Source organism: Pangasianodon hypophthalmus, chromosome 10, assembly GCF_027358585.1.
Source record: "Pangasianodon hypophthalmus isolate fPanHyp1 chromosome 10, fPanHyp1.pri, whole genome shotgun sequence".
Lineage (NCBI taxonomy): Eukaryota > Metazoa > Chordata > Actinopteri > Siluriformes > Pangasiidae > Pangasianodon > Pangasianodon hypophthalmus.
Genome location: NC_069719.1, coordinates 4,396,605 through 4,414,085, shown reverse-complemented (window position 1 = coordinate 4,414,085; position 17,481 = coordinate 4,396,605). Strand labels below are relative to the sequence as shown.

The window sequence follows — 17,481 nt, the reverse complement described above, 5'->3', positions numbered from 1 at the left end:
TATTTTTCTAAATGTGACAACACAAGTTTCAGTTCCTAGTCCACGTTTTTCCAGTGAGACCGCAAGAGGTTTGTGTAAAAGATAACATTTTAGCCATAGGAAGATTTTAAACCTTAGAGAGATATTTAATTTAAATGCACCCGTTTTGCTGGTTTCTGACCAAAACAATAACAAAACCATCAAACCAAACTTCAGTTACAAGCTTTATTTTATAGGTTATAAGCTTAATTACAAATCACAATCTTCTTTTACAAGTGTATAAGAAAAACAGGTTTGCTTCTCTGCCTGCAAAAAGTTTAAGCACCCCATGAAGTAAACTCTAATATACTATTCAACCTTCAAACTTTGCCTTCAGTGTAAAAAAACTTCACTAACAAATCCAACTCCCGTGATGCCACACGGACCCGCCCCTTTTCCGCGACTTCAACCAATAACATTGCAGACTAGGGTAATGCCGTACGCTGATTGGCTCACGGCTCCTGGGGCGCAACATTCAAAGTCAGCTAACTGTCCACTTGCGCTTGTTCTGTTCAGTGGAGTGACGTTTGGAGAGTCGCGAAGTGTTTTTTCCTTGATTTTTCTCAGGAGAAAAATATTGAGTTCTTCTTTATCTTCACCCCGTGTGAGACACCAGCGCGGGGCTCACTGTTGGGTAAGTTTTCCGAGCTAGTTGTAATCGTTAGCTTGTAGTCCATTTAAATTAGCAGCAGTGACTTTATGGGCGCCATCACCGGCTAGCTTTATACATATCGCTGTTATTTGTGTGACATAAGTTGTTTAATTAGTTAAAACATTCCCCTAAAATTTCCTTGATTAAGTGTACTTATTTGTGTAGTAGTCAGGTTATAGCTAGTCGTTTTAAAACCTTTAAATAACGTCAGCTAGCTAATTAGCGAGCAACGGCGTAGCAGGTAACTAACAGCGTAAACACCCTGTCTAATGTAAACACTTTATTTTTAAAAACATGTGACAGCAAAACATCAGTGAAGAGAAAGTGCCGAGCTGGATCACTCCAGAAGACGCTCTCTGACCATGTCTAATCTAATACCCATCACCAAAAAAGAGGAAAAGGGCCGAAACATCCAAGTGGTTGTGAGATGCAGGTACACACTTCACTCAGCTGTGTTTTTACTTTTCTCTTCCTGATCATTACACAAGTGTTCACTACTGATGCTCATTACTGATAAACACTGATGCTCATTACTGATAAACACTGATGCTCATTACTGATAAACACTGATGCTCATTCCTGATAAACACTGATGCTCATTCCTGATAAACACTGATGCTCATTACTGATAAACACTGAGGACGATCATTCCTGATAAACACTGAGGACGATCATTCCTGATAAACACTGAGGACGATCATTCCTGATAAACACTGAGGACGATCATTCCTGATAAACACTGAGGACGATCATTACTGATAAACACTGAGGATGATCATTACTGATAAACACTGAGGATGATCATTACTGATAAACACTGAGGATGATCATTACTGATAAACACTGAGGATGATCATTACTGATAAACACTGAGGATGATCATTACTGATAAACACTGAGGATGATCATTCCTGATAAACACTGATGCTCATTCCTGATAAACACTGATGCTCATTCCTGATAAACACTGATGCTCATTCCTGATAAACACTGATGCTCATTCCTGATAAACACTGATGCTCATTCCTGATAAACACTGATGCTCATTCCTGATAAACACTGAGGACGATCATTCCTGATAAACACAGAGGACGATCATTCCTGATAAACACCGAGGACGATCATTCCTGATAAACACTGAGGATGATCATTCCTGATAAACGCCGAGGACGATCATTCCTGATAAACACTGAGGATGATCATTCCTGATAAACACCGAGGACGATCATTCCTGATAAACACCGAGGACGATCATTCCTGATAAACACAGAGGACGATCATTCCTGATAAACACCGAGGACGATCATTCCTGATAAACACTGAGGACGATCATTCCTGATAAACACTGAGGACGATCATTCCTGATAAACACAGAGGACGATCATTCCTGATAAACACCGAGGACGATCATTCCTGATAAACACTGAGGACGATCATTCCTGATAAACACCGAGGACGATCATTCCTGATAAACACCGAGGACGATCATTCCTGATAAACACCGAGGACGATCATTCCTGATAAACACTGAGGATGATCATTCCTGATAAACGCCGAGGACGATCATTCCTGATAAACACTGAGGATGATCATTACTGATAAACACCGAGGATGATCATTACTGATAAACACTGAGGATGATCATTACTGATAAACACTGAGGATGATCATTACTGATAAACACTGAGGATGATCATTCCTGATAAACACTGAGGATGATCATTCCTGATAAACACTGAGGATGTCAATTGAATATTAAACACTGAGGATGTTGGTTACTGATAAACACTTATAAACATGATAAACACAATTATTCATTATGGATAATGTTTCTTTTGTCCATGATTGTAATGAATATTTATTGTGAAGGTTTGTTGTGGATATTTGTTTGAGAAGGTTTATTGTGGACATTTACTGCAGATGTTTTTTATGGATAATGTTTCTATTGTCCATGATTATAATGAATATTTATTTGAGAAGGTTTATTGTGGATATTTACTGTGGATATTTTGTTAAAGGTTTGTTGTGGATATTTACTGAGGAGGTTATTTATATGTACATTTATTCATATTTATTATATATATTATATACAAATTCTATTCTTTGTTCTCTTGTCCATGATTATAATGTTTATTGTGGATATTTATTGTAAAGGTTTGCTGTGGATGTTTATTGTAAAGGTTTATTGTGCCTGTTTACTGTGAATATCTATTCTTCATGTTTCTAATGGATATTCATTATGATGGTTTGTTGTGGATATTTATTGTAAAGATTTATTGTGGATGTCTATTGTAAAGGTTTGCTGTGGATATTTATTGAGGATGTTTCTTGTGGATGTTGTGAAGTTTTTTGTGAGAATCTATTGCCCGTGTTTATAACGGATATTTATTGTGAATGTTTTCCAGGCCTTTCAATGCAGTGGAGCGGAAGTCTAACTCCCATGGAGTGGTGGAGTGTGACTCAAACAGGAAAGAGGTGATGGTCCGTACTGGGAACGTCACCGACAAAACCTCCAGGAAAACGTACACCTTTGACATGGTGCGTGTGTTGAACCAGATTTCTACCTCATTTATTTACTTACTTATTTACTTAAATACTTACTGATGCAAGGCTGCTGAATATTAGCAACTTTTACATGCATCCTAATAATCCGTTAATAATCAGACTGACAGCTTAAAGTGCATGTATACAGCTAGATCGGAACAGAGTAAACCGACTCAAACCGAGGCCAATCCGAGTGAAATGCCTTTTCGATTGCGTGTTAATGTCCTTTTAATAATCTGATAATGGGAGAGTAAGTCATGGAAACCTTTTGCGTGTCACTGTCAGAACTGGTGGTTGTTACATATTACATGCAAAGTTTTTGAAATCTGAATGAATTCAATCCGATTGCAGATTCCCAATGAGCTGTTTATATCTATCCTAAACTGAACACTCTGTAGACGATCTCTGTTTATATGCACGTTACACGCAATCTGATTCAATGAGTCCGTGGAGCGAGGTTTAGTCCCAAAGTTGCTATAACACAGAGAGTGAGAGTCCACTCAGCACCTTTATCTTTTTAATCATGCTGTTTGTGGTGTTAATGAGTTTTTATTTTTTATTATAATATCTTTTATTCCAGACTTAACAAAACATTGTGTTACTGTTTTTTCTTTTTTTTCAATGGACAGCAAGAGGAAGAGTTAGTGACTGCAGTAAAGTTGCTCAGCATTTCATATTTGCCTGAAATTCAGGATAAGAAAGTTCCTTAACATAAAATGCACAGATTATGCACCAATATAATGTCTTCACTAATCACTAATTTTAAAATGTATTTGTTTATTTTTTTCAAAATGTTTTAAATCCTCGCTGAATGTCTGGCATTTATTAAACCCTGAATCTTACTGAGATCAAGCTGCATCCTGCTTCTCAATGTTAGTTTGATGCCCATCACACCTTCTATCCAACCTTATGATGTAACTGTGTTTTTCTTCTACCATAACTGCACATCACATTTAGGTATTATTTAATAAACTAGTTTTTTTTCTTTTTTTTGGTCTGATGAAAGAAAGTCCCTAAAAAAGGTCAAATGTTCGCCATACTGTTTGGTTTTGGGGGAAAAACTGATCATTTTTGGTTGAACTGTTTGTTCTCATTTCGTTGTATTTGTCTTTGAGTAAATTATATGTAAAGCAGCTATTGAATTATGGCAAATAAAATGAAACCATGTAACACCCCTGCTAAATATATTAGGTGTGTTGGAGAAGGAAAGTTGTAATACGCATTGCAGATGTATACTGTAATGTGGTAGGTTTAATTTTCACCCCGTCTCGTTCATATGCAGGTGTTTGGTCCGTCTGCAAAGCAGATAGATGTGTACAGGAGCGTGGTGTGCCCCATATTGGACGAAGTCATCATGGGATATAACTGCACCGTTTTCGCGTGAGTGAACCTTCAAACCATGATATCTGTCAGAAAATTTGATGTTTAAGAACTGTTTTGAATCTGATCCAAATGTTTTTTCTTGTTTCTTTTTAAGATATGGGCAAACAGGCACAGGGAAGACCTTCACAATGGAGGGTGAAAGGTCACCTAATGAGGAATTCACCTGGGAGGAGGTAAGATGAGGATTTTGTTAAAGAAACAGTGACTATGGACTAACTTCAGTGATGATGATGATGGTGATGATGCATTATGCCTTTCTCTTCCAGGATCCTCTGGCTGGTATCATCCCTCGTACTCTTCACCAGATCTTTGAGAAGCTGACCAGTAACGGCACAGAGTTCTCAGTGAAGGTTTCCCTGCTGGAGATCTATAATGAAGAGCTGTTTGACCTGCTCAGCCCCTCACCAGATGTCACCGAGAGGCTGCAGCTGTTTGATGACCCCAGGAACAAGGTCAGTAACAGTACCATGATTGTTTGAAGACAGTTGTTGAAGAGATAACGGAATGTGTTAGGTCTTTTAAGTTCAAATTTAAGTCTAGATGCTATTCTTTTTTTTTTGTGTGTCTGACTGTATTATTATTTTTTTTTCCTCTCTCTGTATCTCTTTATCAGAGAGGTGTTATTGTTAAGGGACTGGAGGAGATAACGGTACATAACAAGAACGAGGTCTATCAGATCCTCGAGAGAGGAGCAGCCAAGAGGAAGACTGCATCCACACTGATGAACGCATACTCCAGGTAGGAAAACAACCTACACCCACATAAATTTCCATGATTTGCTTTTGAAATTATGGAGAAAATGGGGAAATTCTGGTAGGCTTTAGTTTCTTAAGAGTTTATTACGGAGATAGTTTTGTTAAAAGGCGGCGTTGGGTGCGTGGATGGGGAATGGTAAGAGAATAATCACTTTTTGCTTTTCCCTCCAGTCGTTCCCACTCCGTGTTCTCCGTCACCATTCACATGAAGGAGATCACTCTGGATGGAGAGGAGCTGGTGAAGATTGGAAAACTGAACCTGGTAAGGCTTGCTTTGTATCAGTTATTTTGGATATTCATTATTAATGATTTTTTGTTTATTCCCAGGTTAAAGCACACTTGTTGCATTAGTGTATGTTAGAGGACAACTGTCTTGCAGTCTGTATTAGTATAATATTTGTGTCTCATTGAAGTAAATCATATTAATGAAGTATCTCTGTCTGTGTAGGTGGATCTTGCGGGCAGCGAGAACATCGGCCGCTCTGGAGCAGTGGACAAGCGTGCACGTGAGGCGGGAAACATTAACCAGTCCCTGTTGACGCTGGGCCGTGTGATCACGGCTCTGGTAGAACGCGGTCCCCATGTGCCCTACCGTGAGTCCAAACTCACACGTATCCTCCAGGACTCACTGGGTGGACGCACCAAGACCTCCATCATTGCCACCGTGTCTCCAGCTTCCATCAACTTAGAGGTGAGTTTCACTTCCTGGTGCGCAGACATGCTGCTTAAAATCTCACCGACTGACTAGGTTTTCTGTGCAGAAGAAAATTTTATTTTTGTTTTACTATCGCTAAAATTGTTGTAGAATAATAGTTCTACTGTTACATAAGGAATAAAACACTTGGGGACGAGCAGTTATAGGAAAATAATTAACGACAGGGTGATGTGAAGCGGCTCGCTGCAGGGCGTAGCTACTGTTACCATCCTGAAGTTGATCATTTTCCTATACAGCATGTACCATGTGCTTTATTCCTCTTGTACTGCAGAAATTGGCCAGTGCAACTAATTTCTTTTCTTTAATTAAAGAACAGTATGTCATAGTTTTTATCGGTTTATGGTTGTGGTACGTTCACAGAACAAGATCCTGTTATCATTTGCGTTTTTATAGCAGCTATAAACAGTTGTTCACTTTCAATCAAGTATTAGAGTGAGCATATTAATATAAACTTGTCATCTGCAGCTGCAGTATGATACTGCCATTATAGGAAATTAATCAATATCTCCTGAACAATCAGAATTTAGAATTCAGCAACACTTTGGTATAAAGAATAGAAAATCAATGGGTGCGTCTCAAACAGATCCCTAGCTCGTGAATCAGTAGTATATTGTGTACACTGATGACTCAATTACCTGTAACATGACTACATACTGTCGTGAAACATCACCACTGGCATTTATCAACGACAGGGAGGACTGATATTTTTCTGACATTATATGTCGTATATATGTGTTGGCTTAATCATACGCATTTCTGTCATGGTACTTCAAGCAGGATCGTAGGCTAGCTAATGGATTTTTTTTATTCATTAAACACCTAAAAGTCATTAGACTCAAACAAACTGTATATAGAACGTCAAAAATTGCTAATGTAAATAATCGTTTGAGAGCTACAACAATGAAAGCAAGCTATTTATATCTATAGGCAAAGTTGGTTAGGTTCGTCCATCATTTATTTTTTATTTTTTCTTTCTTTCTTCTTCCCCCTAAGCTGAGAGGCTTCAGAAAATGTGACGTCATTTCCAGTAAGGGAACATAGTGAGCATCGATGCTCCCTGGTTTTTGTGGTGCATTGTGGGATATTTTAGGGAGCGAACGTTCCAGTGAACTGGAAGGATCTTGCGATTAAAATGGCCGACTCCCTGATCAGTTCCCTGACTACTGAACTGAAACAGTCACGTACATGGCTTCCATAAATGTTTTTATTGCTGAAAATTTTCAGTTAAGGCTAGTTATACTGGACATTTTAAAATAAATGAAAATGTTAGAGGTAGATGGTGATTTTGTAAGTTTCTAACCCGCCATGTTTAAGTCAAAGCTGTTCTAAGCATTTCAGCAAACCTGAATGCCAGAGCGCTTGCTTGTAACTGATCCTAAATGTTTTCTTGGTCACTGAATGCAGGAGACTCTGAGTACACTGGATTATGCTAACAGGGCAAAGAACATCATGAACAAGCCTGAAGTGAACCAGAAACTCACCAAGAGAACCCTAATCAAGGCAAGTCCTATCATAAATGTGTGCTTTTCTCTAAAATGGAACAGGACAATAGATACTTGCATGTGTTTATCTTCTGCTTAGAAGGTTTAAGTGTGAGCGCTTACACAATAGATATTAAATAAACCTACTGAAAATGTGGCATTTACGGTTGAGTCAGACATGAAAGGTTTAATTTTCTCTTGGCATGCTTGATGCTTAAAAATGTGATCAGACTTAATGAAACTTTTTTTTTTTTTAATATAAATCCAGGAGTACACAGAGGAGATTGAGCGTCTGAAGCGGGATTTGGCTGCCACCCGGGAGAAGCATGGCGTGTATCTCTCAGCTGAGAACTACGAGTGAGTTCCCAAGTTATGATTAGTACTCTTACTAGAACATTAGACCAAGTACTTGTTCTCGTAGAATCTTTTAATGTACAGTGTACGATGAGGCCAGTGTGCATAAGGATGCTTGGAATATGGGAGACATGGTGTAAATTTCCTAATGTTCACTTCGCTGATAAGACTTACTCGTTTTTCATTCAGCATTCACTCCTCCATGTTTGTTTTTCGTTTGAACCCCAACTTGACCTGTTTGAAAGGTAAAAACAAAGTGCTCGAGGTCACCCTCTGAAGTTTTTTCAAGTCTGAAAGCTCTTCTGTGACCAAAAAAAACCCCAGACATTTTAATAAAAGCATCTGATTCTTAGTAAATCATCTGTTTCCCGCAAGATTACATGCAAAATGTATGCTGGTGGTTGAGGGGCGGACAAATGGCAAGTGTAAAAGCATCTCAAGCTTTAACTCAGAGTGTGTGTAATTATTTAGAGTGCTGTCCCATACATTTAACTTCTAGCAGACTACAAGTTTATTTATTTATTTATTTATTTATTTATTTAGTTCCCCCCCAGAATGAATGTGAATTCTAGTCTTCTAGTCAGCTATAACTCTTACACCTTGTGGCCTCATTTTGTAAAAAACTCATGCAATCCAAACTCTCCCTGCTGGTGAAACTAGCACTGAATATCAGCTGAGTGTTGATTGTGTGTGTATTTTGTAGGAGTATGAACAGTAAACTGGTGAGTCAGGAAGAACAGATCACAGAGTACACAGACAGAATTGCAGCGGTGGAGGAGGAACTCAAGAGGGTGAGTATTTCAAACTTCTGCTTTTGTGCGAGTGACGATCATGCACACGGTTTTGGCGGGCAGCACTTTCAGCAAGTTAACGGCTGTCCTTTTATTTCCTGTTAATGGTTCAAAAAAATTTTTCCCTGTAATGTCTTAAAGGCCTGGAATTTCAAGACACATTTGTAAACACCATCAGAAAATGTACTCTGAGGCTGTGGATAATTTTCCTTGCTGTTTGACAAAATGATTTGTGCAATTTTCAAAAAAATTGATTAGCTGAAAACATATTTAAACAATTTTCTACCTGCACAAACAACTCTACATGAAAGACCCATGTTTATGTTCTACTCGAAATGATACTACGAAAGTTTAAAATAGAATTCAAATTTAAACCTCGCATATTTAAATTCAAATTTTAATATGTATCGGTACAGACTTGGACAAAAAGCTCTAGGACACTAGTTTTGAATTCATGGGGACTTTTAAAAACTGTAGTAGCGGCCATCCTGAAGTCAGAATTGGCTGCGAAGCAGTTGAAAAGTGATTTTCTTCAGGAAAAGAGAATAAAGTGCCTAAATCTCTAATCTAGGTGATGGAGCTGTTCACAGACAGTAAACAGAAGCTGGACCAGTGCAACGAGGACCTGCAGGACAAGAGCCAGAAGCTGGAGGAGGCTCACAAGGACCTGAAGGAGACCAGGCAGAGGCTCACACAGGAGGAGTTCATCACCACTCAGCTGCAGACCTCTGAGAACCAGCTGTACAACACTGCAGGGCAGGTGTGATGCTGTGAAAACGTCAAACCGTAACAATCCTAGCGAATAAAGGATTTTTGTTATATAAGACGTTGCACTTAACGATTAATGTTATGAATGTTCCCTAGCTGCTGAGTACGGCGGAGGTGAGCACGGCGGACGTGGGAGGCCTACATGCTAAGCTGCAGCGGGTGCAGGCCGTGGAGCAGCACAACACCGTAGCTCAGAGTAACTTCGCCCAGCAAATGGAGCAGACCTGCAGCAGCATGCAAAGCGCACTGCAGGAGCACAGCCTCAAACACGCTGCCATGCTAGATCACTACCGCAGTGCCATGGGTGAGTATATCACACTCCTGGGGTTGAATAGAGACTAGACGGCTGCTGTTAGCTCATTGTTTGTAATCTATAAAGTGTATACAAGGTACACAAGACTCTTTTTAGTGTAAATTCAGTGTGTGTTTAGTGTACATATTGGCCTAAAACTGAATTTCCAAGTGTATATGATGGAGTAAATCCCTGATTTTCAAGGAGGCCTTCATGCGGCATATTGAATTATACGAAATGGCACAATTAACAAAACGCTTTCTTCAAAGTAGAGTTTTATTTTAAACATGTCTGATGCTTCTGAATAAAGCCTGTTGGATTAGGATTGGCACTCTATAGATTGAAGAATCACTAAGAACAGGTTGTGATCTTGTTGTGGCTTGCTGTGGTCTGTGTGTGTTCAGCGGAGCTGCTGGGGGGAACGGGCCGCGTGTTTGAGGAGGCCGTGGGCTCCGTGCTGCGTTCCTACACTGCTGTCCGGGAGGCGGTGGAGGAAGGAGTGGACGGCTGTAAGGCCAAGCTGCTGCAGCAGGAAGAGCTCACAAACGGGAGCCGAGATGCCATGCTTCAAATGCTGGTGAGGATTTCACAGGATGTGCCTGGAATATAAGCACATTTACGTCAGCATCAGTCAGGATTTGGGTTGATGAAAAGGTTGTGGGTTCAAATCCCAGGGACTGTAAAACAGCTGTTCTGTTTGTAGTTGTTATAACAGAAGGTTTTCACTGGATTAGTGTTTTTGTACTAATCTGGACTTTTCTTTTCCCCAAAGGACGAGCATAAACTTCACCTAGAAGATGTTCTAATTGCAAAAGCGATGCCTGCTATCGGATCAATTATGGCCGTGAACGAAGGCTTGAAACAGACACTGCAGAGATATAATGCACTGGCTGGACAGGTATGTGTTCAAAACTTGGGTTCCTCTGTCATTACTTGGATAAAAGCTATCCTGAAACAAATCATTTGTAATTTAGGTGACTTAAATTAGGAATATGCCAACAGGTAGACAGTGTTACATGATACCACAGGGCTGTCGAATTCTCGATTCTGATTGGTCAGTAGGTGTTGATTAATATGAGCTGCATTTATTTATTTATTTATTTTTTCCCCCCCTTCTTATTCCTCTAAATTTTCTTCGAGAGAACAAAAGGAGGGCTGGTGAGGGAATTCCGTGGTGAGGGAATGACTGTTTAGCTGCTATAATGTAGGTGATAACAGGAACTACCTAGTTTTGTGGATGTTCCACAGTATTTAACTGTAACAAAGGACATACTGTTACTGGAAAATAATCAACTTCAGGGTGGTGACAGTAACTGCTTTGCTTTGGGTCACATTACACCACCCCATTGTTGATTTATTTTTATATTAAAGCACAACCTGAAGTGGTACATAGTCAACACACACAGTTGTATGCCAGTCACTTCAAATTATTCACTGTTTTGGGCAGTGGTCTTCTAATTGTTGATGAAATCGAATCATGTTTTCTTGTCAGTTCTGTAATCCTGTTCATCACATGAGGAGTCCATGAATGTTTTGCATTTCACCAGATTTTTGCAGTTTTTATTTTTTTATTATAGCCTGTAATTTTAAATGAAGTTATTATTTGGCAATTAACTGTTGCTATAGTCGCAAGCCTTCTTGAATTTACTACCAGGGTAGAGTCTAATATCTTAAATAATATGCTGAAGTGTGTCACGGTGGTGGTGATTTTCTTCTCTCAGATGGAGGGGATGAAGGCAGAGATGACTGCATTTTTCAGTGGCCACGTGGAGGCGCTGGCGAGCATGCGGGAAACGGCTGTTCAGGGCTTCACTTCCCTCCAGGCTGAACATAGCAAGCTGAAAGAGCAGATCAACCAGGCCAGCCACCAACACAAAACAGTATGTCTGTTCAGTTATCCTCAGCTCATCTGTTCACCACACTTGTTAAAAGAATGAAAGAATGAAAAAAAGAAAAAAAAAACACTAGTTATTTCAGCACAAGTTTACTAAATAAAAAACTTAATTTTATAGAATGGTTTGCCATTCTGTAACCAATTCTCTGATGATTAAAAAAGTGGCTCATGCAACATGCACACTGTAACCATAACATTAAATGTAACTACAAATGGATAAAAAGTATGTCATTCTTTAATGAATCTGGGCAAATTGTTGTGGTTTAAGAGAAATGAAATACCTTGGTACAGGAAAGTAATTAACTCTGGGGTGGTAACAGTAATTCTACTTAATCATAACACTCTCCCCATCCTTGATTATTTTTCTATAACATCAGGGCCTCATGTGTTCTGTACAAAAAGCACATTTAAAAACAATGTGTTAACAGAAGTGCTGTGAGTTCAGACTGATTAAAGATAAATGCATTAGAGACACAATATACGCTACATCTGTATAACTACACAACATGCACTAAGCAGCCCAAGCCAAATGAAACTAAATGTATAAGGAGCAATGTGCTATATTAAAATAGTGTATGTATACTGCCTTGTCCATTACTGATTGTGATTGTCGGGTTCTCGCTCTGTGTTGCAGCGTGTAGCGCAGCTCCTTCAGTGTGTCCAGGATCAGATGAACCTCCTGGCCCTGGACACACAGTCTGACTTTCAGGGGCTTCAGGAGGCTTCAGATGCACAGGGACCTCCGATGGAGACTCTGAAAAACACAATACAGAGGTGAGGAGGGAGCGCTGAGGTTAACAGCCCCTGTAAAATCGCAATTCTTGTTCCTTGCCCATGCAGCACAACCTCAAATATTTTGAATATAAAATTCGACAAAGCACTAGAATGCATTAACTCAACATAGACTCATGGCCATTTTCTCAACATGCCATTTTTCTAACATTTAAACATTCTTTTATTCATAACTTTTTATGTACTTATAATTTGGGAAATTGAGTAAACGGTGATATAAATGTTAATATAAAAGTTTCTTCATTTGCTTAGCAAATGCACCGAGGCTGAGCAGGAGAGCTCGTCAGTCAGCGCTCGTTTAAGTTCATGTACAGATGGCGTGATGAAGGAGATGAGTGGAGTGGCGGAGGAGGGACGCACAGCGCTGGAGGAAGGTGCCGGTTACTGCGGCCTCCTGCAGAGCTCTCTGGAGTCATTGGCTGACTCGAGCCTTCAGTGGTGTCGTGCAGCCAGAGACCTGACTGAGAGACGTGCTGAGGATCAGCTGACCCTCGCAGAGGAGAACAAGGCCGCAGTGCACGAGCTTCTGAAGGTAAGACGTGTACTATCACTGAAGGGCTGATAGGAAGTGAGCTGTGTGTCACATTCCTGGTGATAATGACAGTTCTTCTGTTGGTGTACAAGATCTTTTATTTATTTATTTATTTACCCTCTTTTATATTCGTCATTGGAATCCCAACTAATCTAAATGTATTGCTCATACTGGTTGATACTCGTATATGCTTAATCTGCAAAGATGTTAACCTTTTGAAAGACCATAAAAAGCTTTCATGTAAAAATGAGGGGTTGGGTATCATCTGACTAAAGAGTTCAGGCTATAACGCTATTTATACTAAAGCACTGCTGAATTCTCGATTCCACTTGGTCAGAAGGTGATTCATTTTTTTTTTTTTTTTTTTTTTTTTTTTAATAACGGCAGGTCTGACAGGTTTATATTAATACCTTTTTTCTAGTACATCATCCTTTCTATAGTACTAACCTCCACAGAAACCTTTATGGTAGACACACCACATAAACTGATTAAAAAGTTGTGTAATTGTTGATATTGTGCAGTTTGCTGTAAGGGGAAGTTTTAACATTCATGGAAGTAGTCTCCAATGTTGGCGTAAAGGTAAAAACTTTTTCTGCCATCGGAAAATGTTCAGGATGGCAAGGTCTAAGATTTCTGGGTAAAATGAGAAGATGCAAAAGGGAAAAGGAGAGGCTGGTGAGAGAATGATAGTTTTCGCTTACGGTAGAGCAGCTGTGAAAGTAACTAACTTATTTCATGGATATTCCATAACATTCAGTGTAACTTGAAAAGGATTAATGTTTCATTCTTAAATAAATAAATTGTAGTCGTTGGCAAATTGTAGCAGTATAATAAGAGGAATAATTGCCATTGGGGTGGTAAGAGTAAATCTGCTTTGCATTGGGCCACATCACACCACTGAGTCACTGATTTTCCTGTGTGTGTGTTGAATTTTTTTGTGCCTATGACACTAATCATGATGAAATTTCAAGAGGTACATTAACATGATATGAAGACACAGGACCGTTCGCTGTTTATCTAATATTTACGAACACTCAATTCAAAACACCACGGTGCACATGCAAGTGTACTTCACTGAGTGACTTTGCATAAAGCAGTGAAACTAGTGAAACATAAAAATTATCAGGAAAATGATTTAAAAAAAAAAAAAAAGCTGTGACAAGGAAAGTGTAAAACTATGATTATACATACTAATTTAAAACTGATAATTATTCTCCTGCAGTATGTTTAAATAACAGTATGTTTGATTAAACCACTGGGTAGCAACAGTGTTCATTTTAAATCCCTTCCAAGTTTGCCTGGAAAAAAAAAAAAAGAATAACATAATTGGTTAGAATGTTATCTATCTATCAAAAGAATGGTTAATTGAGGGTGTGCAGATGTAACCTCTGATCCTCTGCTTCGTGTACACGCAGCGTGTAGAGGAGCGCGGTCAGGCTGTGATGGAGGAATGCCGAACTCGCCTCGCTCCAGTGCAGCAGGAAATGGAAGGGCTCCTGAAGGGAGTGGAGGTGCAGACGGGTGAAGACCAGGCCATCCTGCAGCAGCACAGAGAAGAGCTGTCAACTCTCACCACACAAGCCCTAAATACAGTCAACAACTTCCTCAGTAGTGAACTCCAACAGGATCTGCCTACTGGTGAGACACCACGAGATGTTTCAGGAGATGTGTTGTATTTTTTTTTTTTTTTTTTTTTTTTTCCCTTCCCCCCCAGGAGATGTTCCAGTAGGGAGTAGTCCTCATTTTTTTAATAGACTGAAAGTCTATAATCTGTGTCCTTATGTTTGGGTGATTTCTGTGCACACTTGGTAACATTCTGTTCACCTTTTTCCATCGCCAATTATTTCTGACCAATGAATGAGCTTTACAAATACATTTTCAATCAAATGAAAAGTTTTCTCTGATTCAGACTTGGCAAAAAGATTAACAGGTGGGAAAGCACCCTAAAATTTTGTATTTTCTATGCCCTTCACATTTTATTTATTTATTTTTTTTATTTATTTTTTTAAAAGTGATTTTATTAATCTTTGCAAACAATCCAGACAGTTTTGAAATTGGTGGCCCAAACTGTCACAACTCATAAAACAATGAGATATATATATATATATATATATATTTTTTACAACAGTATTTTTACAACAAAAACGAACAAATGGTTTTTCTGTTAGTTGTGCAGATGATGTAGCCTTTATAGTAGCAAATGTATACTGTTTGATGAAAAAAACGTGGTGTGTGTGTGTGTGTGGTGTGTGCGTGCGTGTGTGTGTAGGCACAACGCCGAAGCGTAAGGACTACATGTACCCACGTGTACTGGTGCCACTGAGGAGCAGAACAGAGCTGGAGGAGGAGTTTAGGGCTCAGCAGGAGCAGCTAATGAGCGCGCTCGGTCAGTGTGAAGTCCTCCTCGAGGGAGAGGAGGAGGAGAAACCTGTAGACCAGGTACAATCCTCACACCACATTCTGGGAATGTTTTGTATGAGGCTGAATGTTGCCTGTGGAATGTTTAAAGGAGTAATATGTATATATCTATGTATAGGACTCTCTGGAGGATGAAGTTTGCAGCTCCAGTGACAGTAACTCGACCCAGCAGTCTATATCGGAAGAGAATCTGATGTGCTACGAGGAGGGAAGGGTTCCCTTCTTTAAGGTAAAGTTATCGTTCAGACATACGCAAATAGAGAAGGCTTCTTCCCTTCCCCACCAATAAAATGGCACTTCAGCCAATCAGCAACTCAATCTGGAATGATTGACAGTTGCACAAGTTTTGAACTCTTGATATTTAACTGGATGCTGGCTAATTTGAGGTTGGCAGGTCTTCATATTACACTATTTAAAGATGTACCAATTACTAAAATGTACTGAAGGCAGCTGTGGCTCAGCTGAAATAGTTGATTCTGGCAGAGAGAGTGTGCCTTCTATTAAAGCAAAAGAAAACTTTAAAAAGTAAAGACACTTCCCAGTGTAGTCATAAACAATGTGCACTCGACTGTAGAATTGGCTTCATTTAGTCTGAAATATTTTCAGACAACAAAATACACTATATGACACCTGACATCACACCCATATGTGCTTGTTGAACATCCCATTCCAGGTTTATTCCCCATTTGTTGTTATAATAAGCTCCACTCTTCTGGGAAGCTTTCCACTAGATTTTGGGGCGTGGCTGTGGGGATTTGTGTTCATTCAGCTACAAGAGCATTAGTGAGATCAGGCACTGATGTTGGATGAAGAAGTCCGGGGAACTTATTCGGTGTTCCAGTTCATCCCAAAGGTGTTCAGTGGGGTTGAGGTCAGGGCTCTGTGCAGGACCCTCGAGTTCTTTCACTCCAACCTTCAAACACCATGTCTGCATGGAGCTCGCTTTGTGAACAGGGGCATTGTCATGCTGGAACAGATTTGAGCCTCTTAGTTTCAGTGAAGGAAAATTGAATTGTTACAGCATACAAAGACATTCTATACAATTGTCCTTCCAAATTTGTGGCAAGAGTTTGGCGAAGGAACACGTACGGATGTGATGGTCAGGTGTCTGTATACTTTTAGCCATATAGCGTATATCTAATACTGTAAACATATGTGATGGTCAGGTGTCCACAAACTTTTGGACATACAGTGTATTTTCAGTACTAAGTACTGAAGGTTACATTTAGCTGCTTTCTTCCCACCACCTTGACTAGTTGACATCCCCACATCAGCGCCTAGTTAATGTACTAGACTAGTCGATGCAAACCCTTAGTATAACCACACTGTCATGAAAATCAGGATGAAGTTTGGGACACAGCCCAAGTTCCCTTGCATTTTAGAACTTGACTCACTTCTATAGTACCTTAAGCCACATGAACAGTTTTTAACTGCAGTTTTATTACAATGTTGCTCTTCTTTCCTTTACTACAGAAAAAGTCCAAAAAAGAAAACCCCAGCAGCAAGTCCCTGAACCGCTCAAAGGTAGCTGAAAACGAGACCTTGGTGACGCCACCTCGATCCAGATTACCGCTCAGGACCCAAAATCAGTGATGACTCCATTTCAGTTTCTTTACTCAGTTACCTGTTTCAGTACCGTTTCAGTACTTATTATACTTATATAGCATATGTATTTTAATCTGTCTTTATTTTTTGACATGAATTTAAATAGTCTCTTTATATGTTTGTATGTCTTTATCCTCACTGTTTTTAATGTTGAATAATAAGTTCAAAGTGTTGTGTCAAATTCATTTGTTTATCACTTGGTTAAAATGGGTATTTGTGTTTGTGTTGTCATCTTCAATTTTTAAAAAATTAAGAACAACTGCTGATTAAGGACTGTTTTTAAAAAAGAAATGTCTGACTTTAAACAAATAAAGCTGTTAAGATTCTCAAGAGTGATGGTATGACAACAATAAATGTGCTTTTATTCAATAATGTCCTCATATATGAAGTGTAAAATGTTCAGGGCATATGACTGGCTTGGACCCTGATAAAGATATTTGAATAATAATAACAAATAATTATTATTTGTATTTATTTATTTTTGGTT

The 17,481-nt window shown here is 39.2% G+C and overlaps 1 protein-coding gene across 1 annotated transcript; it reads left to right on the top strand.

Annotated features, from left to right (window-relative positions):
• The first annotated feature begins 497 nt into the window (after positions 1 to 497).
• Positions 498 to 17,326, top strand: kif11 (kinesin family member 11). Its single transcript, XM_026944321.3, has 23 exons — positions 498 to 652; positions 974 to 1,103; positions 3,076 to 3,208; positions 4,497 to 4,594; positions 4,692 to 4,770; positions 4,864 to 5,049; positions 5,211 to 5,335; positions 5,524 to 5,614; positions 5,801 to 6,043; positions 7,472 to 7,567; positions 7,817 to 7,905; positions 8,606 to 8,693; positions 9,265 to 9,453; positions 9,558 to 9,765; positions 10,158 to 10,330; positions 10,526 to 10,651; positions 11,475 to 11,633; positions 12,282 to 12,421; positions 12,692 to 12,971; positions 14,387 to 14,609; positions 15,241 to 15,410; positions 15,508 to 15,618; positions 16,863 to 17,326. Exons 2-23 carry the CDS (start codon positions 1,033 to 1,035, stop codon positions 16,980 to 16,982), a joined length of 3,198 nt encoding a protein of 1,065 aa, XP_026800122.3. The 5' UTR covers positions 498 to 652; positions 974 to 1,032; the 3' UTR covers positions 16,983 to 17,326.
• Positions 17,327 to 17,481: the final 155 nt, after the last annotated feature.

Excerpts from the sequence above, each read along its gene's own strand:
- kif11 (XM_026944321.3), top strand. The coding sequence starts at position 1,033 with ATGTCTAATCTAATACCCATCACCAAAAAAGAGGAAAAGGGCCGAAAC. Across the intron at positions 3,209-4,496 it reads AAACGTACACCTTTGACATG|GTGTTTGGTCCGTCTGCAAA; the intron begins GTGCGTGTGTTG and ends GTTCATATGCAG. Across the intron at positions 9,454-9,557 it reads TGTACAACACTGCAGGGCAG|CTGCTGAGTACGGCGGAGGT; the intron begins GTGTGATGCTGT and ends AATGTTCCCTAG.